This window comes from Neomonachus schauinslandi, chromosome 10, assembly GCF_002201575.2.
Source record: "Neomonachus schauinslandi chromosome 10, ASM220157v2, whole genome shotgun sequence".
Lineage (NCBI taxonomy): Eukaryota > Metazoa > Chordata > Mammalia > Carnivora > Phocidae > Neomonachus > Neomonachus schauinslandi.
In genome coordinates, this window is record NC_058412.1 from 122,362,232 (window position 1) to 122,375,994 (window position 13,763).

Here is a 13,763-nt window from a genome sequence, read left to right on the forward strand (position 1 = left end):
TCAATTAAAAATGTTAACATGTAATAAAATAATTTTTAAATCAAGTAATACACATTTTAAAAATTTCTGTTTTAATTTCTAATATGGCAAATATTTATAAGTATAATCCACAAAAACAAAAGCTTTGGCATCCTTAATTTGTAAATGAGTTGTGAGACCAAAAGGTTTCACAACTGTTGCCTTAGGTATATGCAATAGCATTCCTTCTGGTAGCATTATTAAGAAATCTCTCCGCTGGGGCACCTGGGTGGCTCAGTTGTTAAGCATCTGCTTTCGGCTCAGGTCATGATCCCAGGGTACTGGGATCGAGCCCTGCATCAGGCTCCCTGCTCGGCGGGAAGCCTGCTTCTCCCTCTCCCACTCCCCCTGCTTGTGTTCCTGCTCTCGCTATTTCTGTCAAATAAATAAAATCTTTACAAAAAAAAAAGAAATCTCTCCACTTCCAGTGTTGTGATGGCAAGGTATTGTGCCCCCTTGCTCAAACCACAACCCGCAGATGTCACTAAATCCACACTACACTAGTAACTAGCAGAGATCTCCCACTACTTATGTTCAGGGCTTTTCCGGGGAATATCCTTCCCACCTCTCCCAAGTACAAATCACATTATGTGGGAAGTCCAGACCCCACTGTCATGAACCAACTCCAATAAGTGGGATGTTTTAGTAAAGAATTAAAGCTTATTTTGTAATCTAAATAAAAGTTAAACTTTCTGTTAACATGACGTTAAAATGGTGGGACAAGTTTTCACTGAATTTGATGGGAACACTTAGGATGATGGTCTGAATTAAAATACGTTATGTGGTATGTGTAAAATTCACTTTGGAGCCACCTGAAAAAGACAGGGATTTGTCCTCCAGCTGAAACAGAGGAGAGATTTTTTTTTTTCTCCACCAAACTTCGGAGGGAATTTTTGGATGGCCAACCAGAAATACAAGATACAGCATGTATAAAATTCTGTGTTGGGTTGGCTGGGGTAGGAGGGCAGTGCAGAGATAATATCCATCCAGAACATTTGAAACTGAGGTATGAGATCTACATTACAATGGACTGAAACATGCCACATGTGTTAAAATGCCATAGATGGAGAAGATGCACGCTAGTTTCAAATATTACACCCCCTCTTTCCAACTGAAGCAGCCCGCTCCACGCTGCTTCTTACCCGAGAAACTTCACATACCAAGTGCCAGCAGGGGTTTGTTTGGTGATGGTTAATGATTCTTTCAAACAATATAGGGCAGGCCAGCTAGTTTATTCACATTGAATCTAAACCTTAGATTTCTGGCTTAACAATAACATAAGGAACCCTGAAAGACACAATAAGCTTGTGTTAAATCAGAGACGCTTCAAATCAGTCATAGAACTTCTAAGATTCTGGGCTGGCAACTACAGCATGACGAATGTTCAGTCCAGTTACAAAACGTTTCATTTTCCCGGGCCAACAAATCTTAAACAGATCTGAAAAATGCACTGCTTTACAAAGCCTTTTACCATATACCCATTGCTCCCAGTCAAGTAATTACGGTTTCTTCAACTCCCAGAAACTTTTTCTAAAGAAGAGGGATTTTCCTTTGATCTGCTTGCTTTGGTGCGTATGTAAGAACGCAGAGAGTAAGTTTAAAGAACGAAGATGAACGGAGATGCCAAGAAAAGTTTTTATTGCAAGCACAGTGAGCAGAAGGAGATGTCTTCTCACATAACGTGGCCGCAAGGTCTGCCATTAACTAAATCTCTCTGACAACCCTTCATTGGTTTAAAGCATATTACTTAGCTTCTTGCTATCAGGTGTACATCATTTCTGCCATGTGGGACATTTTCTTGGGAATATACAAGTAATATTCCATGTAGCCTGACAGGTCCTCAATGGTCACATCATCCACATAGACTCGAGCTTGCTCAGAACAGGAGCGGGGGGAGCCAGACAGAGTTCTGGTGTGGAGCGACTGAGAGTAGTCCTCAAGCATGGATCTTCGTTCTGGGGCCAAGGGAGGGACACTCTGCAGGCCTGAAAAGGAATACACTTCCATATCATGCCATCTCTTACACTGGCACTCCTTGCCTATGCATGCACATGGCTTGCCCTGGTTTAGCTTGGAAACGGATCGAAAGTCAGAGAGATCATTGGCCTTGAGACTTGCTTGGGAGACTTGGGTAGCATCAGAGGAGTCTTCCTTCTTACTCTCTGATGGGAGCCTGGGAACCGAAGTTCTCAAAGGCTCAACGACTGCCCCTGTGTGATTAGTATCGAGAGAAGTAGAGCATTCTCCTGCAGTGAACTCTTTAGGGGTGGAAATTCCCAGCCCACTGCTGCTATCAGGGGAGTCAGTCTGGCTTTTGTGCTTGAGCTGGCTGCTGGAAGAAGAAGCTATTGTACTGCAATGTATAAACTTTGGAGGATGAAGGACAGGAGACTTAGAACGTCGACGACGCTGAGTTCTTACTGCTCCTCGTGAAGACTTCCTTGTAGACCTAAGAGGAAAACAGTGCACAAAAAGATGTTGGGACACACAGCTGTCCTAAGCAGATTCTTTGTGATAGCTGGAAATTTACTTCCTCTCCTCTTGAGTCTGAGGTCCTAAAGTCTCCCCCAAAGAGATGTGCCTACCTCTGTTTTCAAGCTGCCTAAGTCTGCATCTCAAACTTCAACATCTCCTTATTAGCAAGCTATAGAAACAGGAGAGGTAAAGGGGAGGTTCTAATTGCATTTCTTGGGCCAAACATTGGGTGCAGAACGTGCCCGCCCCAAACCACTTGATGCTGTGAAGCCCAACTGTTGTGCTCTGTGCTCCGAACATAGCAGCTTCCATACCACTGTTTGTGGCTGATGATGCCAATGGCCACTATGTCATGATGTCATGATTGCCACACAGAGCAGCAGGCTTAAGATTCATTTCTACCACTAGTAACAGCTGACAAATAAATTCAGACTCCCTCAAGTTTTTATGGATATTGGGAATTACCAGACGCTCTACATAACTTTTAATAAAACATTTAAATAAATAAAAGAGCTGAGCAAAGGAAATAAGAAAAAGAGAGAGACTCAAAACTGCCAAGCAAAACTGAAAACAGAAATAAAAAGAACTTTAAAAACAACAACAACAACAACAACTGTATTGGACATTAAATGGCTGGGACAAGCAGCAGAATAGAGCTAAGGAAAGAAATACTGAACTGGAAGCTAAATCTGAATTATCGGTAACACAGTCCAGCCAACTGCAGTCTGTGGGTCCACACTGGCTCTTTTCATACAGCCCATAGGGACTGCCCCTGTGGGCTAGCACTGTGAGCCTCCCTGTGCCTGCCTTCCTGGCCATCCAGATGTGTCACACCACTGCAGTGGTCCCACGCTGGCCCCATCTACAGGCTGGGGCTCTGCTGTCAGCAACTGCCAGCACCTGAGGGGTGGAATCTCAGTTCAAGAGTCTGGCTTGTGCGGGGCTCTCTGGAGGAAAGAAGGGCACGCTGGCATCTGGGTGCCATTGGGGCACAGGGTAAAACTGACTCCAGTACAGCCACCCATCCCCCCCTCCACCTGGCTAATCATTTCATCCTGAAACCAAGCAACTGAACCCAAAATGTGTCCACCAGCCAGAATGGTGTGCATCAAGCAAATGGGGCAGGGCAGGAATTTTCTCGCTTATATACGTACCTACATAATATCCTTGAATCTCACCTCTTGGCCTCCAAAGCCTAAAATATTTACCATCTGGCCCTTTACAAAAAAGTTTGCCTCCCACTGACCTAAAAGGTGAGTACAGAGACCTGGAGGAAACTTGGAAAAATGTAAAAGTTAAAAAAATATGTAAAATAGAATAAGAAATCTGGAGTTTCCCAAGGAAAGAATATAGAGCATGGAGGACAAGTGATTTTTGAAGAGATAAGGGCTGATAAATTTTCTGAATTGATGAAAGAGATCTACAGATAGAGGCAGCACCCTGAAACAGGACAAATAAAGAGCAATCCACATCTAGACCCACTGTAGCAAAACTGCAGATTCTCCAAAACCGGAACATCTTAAAAACAGCCAGAGACTAGACAGATTATTCCCAAAAAGAAGAACAGTAAGGGTAGACTTTTCAACATCAATAATGAAGCCAGAAGACAATGAGTATCTTCCAGAGCTATGAGAAAATAACTCAATCTAGAACTAGGACTTCAGGCATATTAAATCAGGTGTATCTTTCAAGAACAAGGATGAAACAAAGACATTTTCAGATAAATCAAAGTATATTTACAACAGAACATGATGTTATACAAGGAGGGGGCATCATTCAAATTCATTCTATGGGGAGTTCTACAAGAGACCCTATTTACTAACAACAGACCTTTGCTAAAGGAATTTCTGAAGAAAGTACTTTAGGAAGAAAGAAAGGCAAGGCATCGTATATGGAAGGTCTGAGATGCAAGAATGGTGAGCAAAGAAATTGTAAATGAGATAGACAAACACTGTTTATTTAAATAATAAGCGAGAAAACTAAAATATTGGGCAACTACACATGGAAGTCAGGAGGTCTAAGTAAAAAGATTGTACGGAGGATTAAAATACCGCTGATGCTTGAACAAGAAGGGTTTGAAGGGCCCGCTTACGCGCGTGGATTTTCTACGGTACTTACAAATGTAATTTTTCTTCCCAATTTTCTTAATGTTTTTTCTATCTTATTGTAAGAATACACTATATAATACATAAAACATATAAAATATGTGTTAATTGACTATGGTATCTGTAAGGCTTCTGGTCAACAGTGGGCTACTAGTAGTAAAGTCTGGGGAAGTCAAAAGTTATATATGGATTTTTGACCTGCACAGAGGTTAGCACCCCTAACCCTCGTGTAGTTCAAGGGTCAGTGGATTAACTTTTGTCTTTGTTAATAAGCACGTACAGTGGAATTTCAAGGCTAACTACTGAAAGAATAGAAACACAGCATATAATTTCCAAGCCAATAGAAGGAAAAGTGGTGGGGGGCAAAAAAAAAACAAACCCATTTCAAACCATTTTTTAAAATGAGGGAGAAGAAGAGGGAAGGTAGGAAGAGTAAAAAAACAAATAACAAACACAAAGAAGTAGGACAAATAGCATAAAGTAAAATGCTAGAAACAAGTCTAAATATATCAATCAATAATCAAAATAAATGTAAATGCACTGAACTCAGTTTAAAAAATTATCAGAATGAATAAAACAAAATAAGCCATATATATTTATGAGACACATCTAAAATTTTAAAACACACAATGGTTGAAAATAAAAGATAAAAAAAAATACAACAGGCAAATACCAACCAAAAGACAACTGCATTAATTATATCAATTCTGGAAAAAACAGACTTTAAGACAAGAGCCATTATGAGGAATTAAGAATGTCACTTACATCATTAAAAATCTCAATTCATTAGGAAGAAAACAGTCTAAACTGGTATGAACCTAGACTGTATAAACCTAACAAAATGGCTTCAAAATACATAAAATTAAAATATGGAACTTAAAGGGAAAACAAACAAATTCACTCCCATAGGGAAGATTTCAACATACATCTCTCAATTATTGATAGATTGAAAAAAGATTCAAATAATACATTTAAAAGCTTGATTTAATAGACATAAAGAAACCCAAGAATGATTAGAGAAGACTCAGTCTTCTCAAACACACATAGGACATTTATAAAAACTATGAACCAAGCCACACAGCAAGTCTCAGCGTATTCTCAACTGAAAAGAATGGCTCATCTCTAATCATTGGGTTTGGGGTTCTGTATCTAACATACTCTTTTCTGGATACTCAGGAAAGTCCAATAGTAATTTAAAGTATTGGGATAAAAATCATCTGTAGTAAGCAGCTCTTACCCATGCCAACTGTCTTTAGGTGCACATGAGGTTTTCGGTTTGGTCTCATCTGCTGATGTTCTGACTGATGCTCTGACATTTGTGCCTTCTCCAACAGACAGAGATGCTATGGACCTGAAGAAAACAACGAAGTTTACTGCTTACAGAAAACTGAAAGGAAGAGAACTTACTGCTCTCACCAACTCAAACACAATTTGTATTAATACCTTTCTCTGTCATTTGAGTTTCTCAAAAAATTGCTCACCTTTTAAATTTTCCTCCAAAACCAAATTTAGGGGATCCCTAAAAGCCCATGGTTGCAGAATCATAAGCCAAAGAGTAATTCTGAAGTATGACCAGCAGCAGGATATAAATAGACTTTTAGGCTGTTTATCTGGGGCAGATAAGGTCTTACGTCCACAGAGAACCCTAATGACACTGACCACTTATTTTATGTGGGCAAATCAGAGCCATGAGAACTAAGCTGAGGAGCAAAAACTTCAGGAGACTCATTCTAACTTGAAAATGAGTATTTCTGACAACTAATAAACTTGAAATATTACTGGAAGTTAAATCTTTGCAATTTAAAATTACAGAAGTCATACAGGTTTCCCAGGAAAGAAGATGAAAAAATTTGAGAGAAAAAAAGAACGTCTATAATCTCACAACCCAGAGATTTACAACATTAACATTTTGGTATAAATCCTTCCAGATCTCTTCAATATATACATATACACACACACTGGGCTCCTACTATACATGCTGTGGTATTAGTAACAATCCTTTAGAAAGAAACATAAATCTACTAAGTAAAAGGATGCTCACTGAAATTAATTTAAAATAAAAAGTAACAGGAATAACCTAAATGTCCAGTAGAAAACAGAAAATACTACATTATATTAATGACACATCTATTCAATGGAATATTAGGACTTTATTACAAATTAAGTGTACAAAGAACTTGAATGACACAAGAGAATGCTTATAACTTAACATTAAGAGAAACAGAATGAGATAAACAACTATACATATATTATGATCTCAACTATGTCAAAAAATTGTATGGTGTTAAGTATAGATGGTCTAGATTGTTAATAGCAGGCATGGTAAATTGAGATTTTTACTTCCTTTTTGTTTCTGTGAATTTTTCTATAATAAGCATGTATTACCTTATAATCAGATAAAAAGGATTATGTTGTTTTCTAATAAATAAATAGAGATTTATCCTGATAAGACAAATACCATTGGGAATGGAAACCTGTTGAACAGGATCACGCTACATTCCTGGCAAGGCTTGGTTAGTTTATGAGTCAGTACCTCAGATGTCCCATTTGTAAATCAGCAACAATATGAAACAACTAGAACCATATGATACATTACACAAGTCTTATTCTGCTTAGTCATGGTAATGACTCACCCCCTCTACTCTTACTCAGTTTTCTCAAATGTTCTCCACTGCTCCTTCCCTTTCTACAATTTTACTCCAAGCAGATCACAGACTATAAAGATGCAATAACTGACCATAGCTTGTATGGTCAGATATTAAATCTTCAAAGGTGTTGTTGTTTTTAATGTTCCAGGTATTTTTAGCGGTATGGAAATAGCTTAATTTTATGTTCCAACTTCTTAAAACACCAGGAAAGAAATCTGTGTATGAAGAGTTACTCATATGAATTTATATACATTAAGGGATTTATATATGTGTGTGTATGTGTATACACATTCCTAGCATTTTCCTGACTAAAAAACTTATTTCTATACCAGAAATCACAAAGGAATGTGACCATAATCTGGAACTATCTATTTCTCTGCTTTGTTTTTATTTCCCAAAATGACTTAAAAATTACTGATCAATTTAAATGGCAAATATGACCATATGAGAAAAGCCACTGCGAGGAGAAGATATTTATTTGTAGTATCATGGAAGCAAATGGGAGCACTATTAACAGTTCCTGTGCAAACCCATTAGTATAAATCTTCTCACCTGGTAGACCAAAAAAAAAGTACTAGCAATAAACAAACAGCTATAACAACTACTATTTAATTTTTACTATGTGCCAAGTACTGTGTGCAACTCTTCATGTTGTCTTCAAGGTATCATATAAAGGAATGGTTAAGAGCACAGGTTCTGGAGGCAAATTGGGCTCAAATCCTTACTCTACCACTTCTCACCAATGTGACCTTTAGCAAGTGACTTAATTCATCTGTAGCTCCTCTGTAAACTGGAATAACTATAGTATCTATCTTCTAAGTTGGTAGTGAGAAATAATGTGTATAGATACTTAAGCCAGTGTCTAGGGCATAGAAAGTGAGTAATAAATCTCAGTGATTATTACTTGTTGTGAAGTGTTCTACTCTGAGCTTCTAGGGTTTATTTTCCATTCATGAAAAGAAATATTCCTCTATCTATCAAAGATTTGAGATTTCTTCTGGCCTGGAGTGAAGAATGGGGATGAAAAGAGTCCTGCACAGAACATTTTGCAAAGGGCGAAATATTAACATGCAGACAGCAGCTGGTCTGCAGGTGCTCTAATTAGTTTGGCTAAAGGGTCCAAGATTATTGATCTCAGTGACAGAACCCTAATGAATAGAGGTTTCCATAGTGATAGACTCAGCAATCAGAGCATATGAAATCGAGAATGTCTGTGGATTTCTATGGAGCCAATTCACTTTTAGGGAAAAACACAGTGATTCCCTAGAGATGCATGAGGAAATTCCTGATGGGACACTGCTTGATAATTCTGATTCAAGAGCGAGGTGGGGAACCCTCCTCAAAACTAAGGGAAACCAAAACACCCAACTTGGGAGTACATATGAGTTGTTACTTTTCAAAATTTAACATTAAGAGTTCCTTTTATAAGTAAAATAATGCTGTGCACAATTTGGTAGAATGCCACACTATTAACATTTTAATCTTTTATGAATAATGAGAAATTTTAGAAGAGAATGAGATCTTCTTCAGTGAAAAGGGCTATTTAAATCTAGTAAGCAATTCCCAAATAATATATTATATATTTAATTACCCTGATGCATCCACTCTTAATTTCTTGAAAGCAGTTTGTAGACTCTCCTCTTCTCCATCCTTGGCTTCAGATTTCATTGTGAAAGTTTTTACACTACTATGGATGTTGCCGTTAATACTAAAAAATAAAAATAAAATGAGCAAAGTGAAAACAGGTAGGTTCAAAAGTATACCTTTTGTTAAAATCTATATTCCTGATACTATTACTACTTGTTAGCGGGAAAAAAGCAAATTTCTATTTCTAAAAGAAATTTTCAGTGCAGTTGGGGACTGTAGGTTTTATTTCTTAAGAAAAGACAAATGAAGTGATATAGAAACATGTATTTATTATAACAGATTTTTTTACTGAAGTATAATTGACGTGTTATATTAGTTTCAGATGTACAACATAGTGATTCAACAATTCTGTATCTTAATTATTATGATAGAATTTAAACTGTCCAAATACTTGATGCCAATATCTTGTTACACAGCTTTGGAAACTAGATCACCTGAAATCTATGTTTAAGTATACCTTTTAACAGGGTAAAAAAATTTGTCCGCTTGTAGAGGTCTAGAAACCTACAGACAAAATGACCTTTGTACCAAAAATAAAAGGAAAAAGATCAACCTACAACACTCTGATCCTTTAAAATGATACTGAGTATTTGTGTAGTCCAACCCTAACATTTCCCGTTAACTTCATGACACATGATAGCATTTCTCTAAAGCAATCCTGACCCAGATATCAATATTCACATAAATATTCATACTCAGATATCAAGATGTTACCATTGTTAAAGCAGGATTACAAATATGTTTCAATGATTACTGATTATTCCACACTCTTACCAATAAGGTTGATACCTTCATTTTTTTTAGCTTTAAATTATTTTAATTATTATACAAGATAGAAAATAAATGAACTATGCATGCAACTTGAAAAGATAAATAGAACAAACCTTCCCAAAAGAAAAAGGTGGAAAGTAAATATATATATAAATTATTTTTCTGTAGATGCACCTTTAAATGATCTCCACTTAACCAGTTTGATTAATGAAACTTCTCCATTCTTCCACCTTGGTTTTTATATTTAAACAAAGAAAAGGGGAACAGGGGCCAATCAAAGCAGTAAGAGACACAACAGAGAAGCAGAGAAGTCTGTCAATAAATCCTTTGAAATCTAGTTTCCTGATTGTTTTCACTAAGGTAATAAATTAGTTAACATCAAATCTGAACAAAAAATAAGTCAGTATCTATGAACATATCACAGGGACTCAGAAAGAAAAAAGGTAAAACAAAAAATAGAAGATGGCGGATTTGGGAAGCAAAGGATTAACTTTACCTTTTCCTTATTTCTAACTTGCTAACCCCATCTAACCCCCTTCCCCCCGCCCCGCCAGGCACTCTCAGAAGGAGCAGTGCCTCTCTGTGGACCCTTCTAACTTCTCTGATTCCTTATCTGCTCATTTTTCAGGGGTGAGTTTGAGGTTATTGTGAGACCTCTAATATTCCAAAGGTCACAGTGTCATAATATGTTTGATATAATGTAATCATATAGTACCAGTGGCAGAATAAGGAAGCAAGGAATTAACACTATTCGTTTGATTTATTTACTTACATGAAGAAGAAGGTATTTTAGGCAGATCTCTCTGGCAAACACTGAAAACAGTCTCCAAAGAATTTAGCTAGCTTTTACTGCAACTTCTTAAATCAAAAAATCTGAACACACTCCCCACATATATCTTGCTGGTTTATTTAACCAGTACGTGAACTTGAGGAAACATTATTAATTCCATATTTTGCTGGTTTCTAATGCTTTTGGATTTAGAGGGGGATCCTCCCCCAGATACACATTAATGTCCTATATATCTGGGGAGAGAGGTGAGCAAAGATCACATATCCTAATATTTTTGAAGCTCCACAGCACCTAAAGAGTGCTACTGTAAATTATAAACAAATTCTTCCTGCTGGCAGAACTAAAGTTTGGCTTATACTTTTCCTCAATTACTTTATGACCAGTCAGTCAAATGCTCAGACTATTTGCCCTTACAGAGTTAAACAATCTGAAGACAGTCTCCCCATCCCTGAAGACCCTACACAAACCCTTTTCCAGGACTCTCTGGAAATCAGTACACATCACATCTAAATATACACTGCTGAATTCTATAGACAGAAATTCACTCCATCCACAAATATTTACAGAATTCTTACCATGTGCTTTAGCACTAGACTGGATGTTAGGGATAGAAGGATAAACCTGACACATACTAGGACTGTGAACCCTATTCCTGTAAGACCTGGAGTCTCATTCCTGCCCTAACACTGTGCTAAGAAGCTTTGCACCCAGATATGTAATTTTTAATTATATAGTCCTAACTTAATTGCACTGCAGGTGACCTCTAGATGTTTATACAAACTTAGTTAACATTCTTGTTGACACACCAAAAGATCTATTATTTGAAAACCAAAATAGACCAAAATAAAAACTGGCTATAGACTAAAACTTTAGGAATGAAGTTCTGTCTAAACTATTTTCAGACTTCCAATATTCTGATTACGCACATTTTCCCTCTGTTATATTAACCCAGGGAAAAGGCGAGTCTTAGACATGACCTTAAGAGCTAAATCAGAGCATTTTTGTAAGTAATTACAACAGACTTAATATGCCCCTCTGTATTCCTGGCTTCCCATTCACTCAAATCAAGAGCTGTACAACTAACTCTGGGAAACATATAATTGGTTTGCCCTTTTTCATTAATATTAAATTTGTGGAGACATTTCTTTCCATTTTCACTGCACTGACTTCTTGAAAATGGAACAATTCCCAAAGAGATGAAAGTTTAAAAGCCTATTAGAAGTTACTCTGTATTGTTCTAAGTTAAATCACAAGGGGCAATTTATCTTTGCCTCGGATTTTCCCAACTTTTCAAAAATGACAAGTAAAATTCTACTAAGTTCCTCCATCAAAAGGGCAAATTCCTGGTTTTCTCCGAGTTTCAACGAATAGCATGTGTCACAATCTTACTTATATCTTGTAGTTTTAACCATGACCTCTTTTAACCTCAAGCCTAGATCCAAATTTCCAGGACCCTGAAAAGACCTGAGATCGATCAATAAAGGATCCCCGCGTAAGCGTGTCATCACAATGTTATTTAGAAACTTTCCCAGCCTCCCAGGAAGCGCGGAGTGCGGGAAAGAAAGTCCTGTCCTGCAACCCCCTAAGACACAAACAAGTCTAGGTTGAAACTATTGGCCCCCAGACCAAAACACATTCACATCTCTCTCTACACACTTTCTCACTCCCTACACTCTCGACGTAGAGCTAAAGCACCGCGTTAATTCTATCCCCACCCCCCGAATCTGGATCGGTCGCGATTAAACGAGAAAAGGTCAGAATCGGGGGGCGGGGGGGTTTACTCAGAGAGTGGAGAGCTGTCTAAGGCCCCAGCTCTGCCCGTCCAGGGTCTCCAGCTGGAAGGTGCCTCTGCTGGATGCTCCCCCGGCCAGAATGAGAGGCTGGAGTTATGCCGATGCAGGAGAAGGCGGGAGCGGAGCCGAAGAGGCAGCCAACGAGGCTGGGGCTCGGAAACAAGAGGGAAAGGGCGGGAAGGGGCAAAGGGCGGCCAAGGAAGGCGAAAAGGGGAAGCAACAGCCGGGCAGGAGCGGGCGGAGGGGCGGGACGCGGCGGGGACCGCGGGGGCGCGGGAACGGAAAAGAGAGCAGAGCTTGGGCCGACCCAGGCCGCGGCTGCCGAGGGGGCGCGGAGAGGCCCAGGCCCGGCCCGGCCCAGGCAGTCAGCGCCGGGGGACGACGCGACGAGAGGCGGGCGAGCCCGGGAGAAGCCGCCCGAGGCCAGGCCGGGCCGGCAGGTCGAAACGCGATGCCACGGCCTATCCCCGTCACGTCAAGGCACTCACCTCCTCGCAGCTGGGGCGCTCCGGGAATCCAGTCCCGTCAGTTCAGATCGTCTCTCCCGGATCGCAGCGCCTGACTGACCCGGATCCAAACCCGCGGAGGGGCCAGCCCGCGCCTCCGAAGTCGCACTGCGCCTGCGTCACTCAGCCACGCGCCCCGCCCCCTGCTCATGCTCCTCCCATCCCAGTGACTCGGCAGCGCGGCAGGCGGTGGCTGCGCAGGCGCGGGGCACCAGCCTTGCCTCTCGAAAGCCCTGTACCCGCCCCTCTCGGAAGCACGTGCGTCTACGTCATTTCCTGTTATTCTCCTCGCTTAGTCCTCGGTCCTCCGTGGGTTCGCTCGGGACCTGCGTTTGGGGCGTGTCCGCTTCCTCTCTGTCAGGTGAGTGAGTAGGGGCTGTTCTTCGCAGTCGCCCCGCCGCCTCACTTCCCAAGGCCTCTCTGGGCCTGGTGCTCGCCCTGGAGTCACCATGGCAACGGAAATTCCGGGGGCCGAGGCCGGGGTGGGGGAATCTTCGCGGCACCGGAGCCCCGCTGAGCTCTTGGCCCGAGTCTCCTTGGTGCGAAGGAACCGGACGGCCTGCACCATCTCCAGAGCTCGGACGCAAGCCCTTGTTTCCTGGCCTGCAGAGACGCGGGGGAGGTTATCAATCACGGCCAGGGCCATGAATGAGGCCAGAATTGGAATGGCTATAATGCCTCTGTCTGACTTGAGACGGCTGTTTTTACCTGTCCGGGCCACAGTTTCTCCAGCTGTTCAGTGAGGAAGTGGACTGTATCAGCGAATCTCGTTTTTTTTTTTTCCAGGCACGGACTCCTTGGAAAATCTAGTGAGAACTCCACGGAGAAATGCACATACGCACTAAATTTTGCAAAAAGGCTTATGGGGCAGTTCACCTAACTAGGTGATTTTAAGGGATCTTTCCATTAGTAGGACTCTGACAATTGCTCAGATGAAAGACAGAGAAGGGGTGATGTGTGCAGCAGTTGCAAACTGCCCCCCCCCCCCCCCCCCCCCCCCCCCCCCCCCC

At 40.6% G+C, this 13,763-nt stretch overlaps 1 protein-coding gene across 2 annotated transcripts; it reads right to left on the reverse strand.

Moving 5' to 3' along the window:
- Positions 1–1,235: 1,235 nt before the first annotated feature.
- Positions 1,236–12,868, reverse strand: OSER1 (oxidative stress responsive serine rich 1). 2 transcript variants are annotated; one of them, XM_021688955.1, is made up of 4 exons: positions 12,736–12,868; positions 8,838–8,954; positions 5,836–5,949; positions 1,236–2,467 (listed from the first exon to the last, which is right to left on the reverse strand). In XM_021688955.1, the coding sequence occupies exons 2-4, from the start codon at positions 8,912–8,914 to the stop codon at positions 1,780–1,782; spliced, it is 879 nt and encodes a 292-aa protein (XP_021544630.1). In that variant the 5' UTR covers positions 8,915–8,954; positions 12,736–12,868; the 3' UTR covers positions 1,236–1,779. The 2 variants fall into 2 exon arrangements, with proteins under 2 accessions (XP_021544630.1, XP_021544631.1); XM_021688956.1 differs by lacking the exon at positions 12,736–12,868 and adding an exon at positions 9,839–9,874.
- Positions 12,869–13,763: the final 895 nt, after the last annotated feature.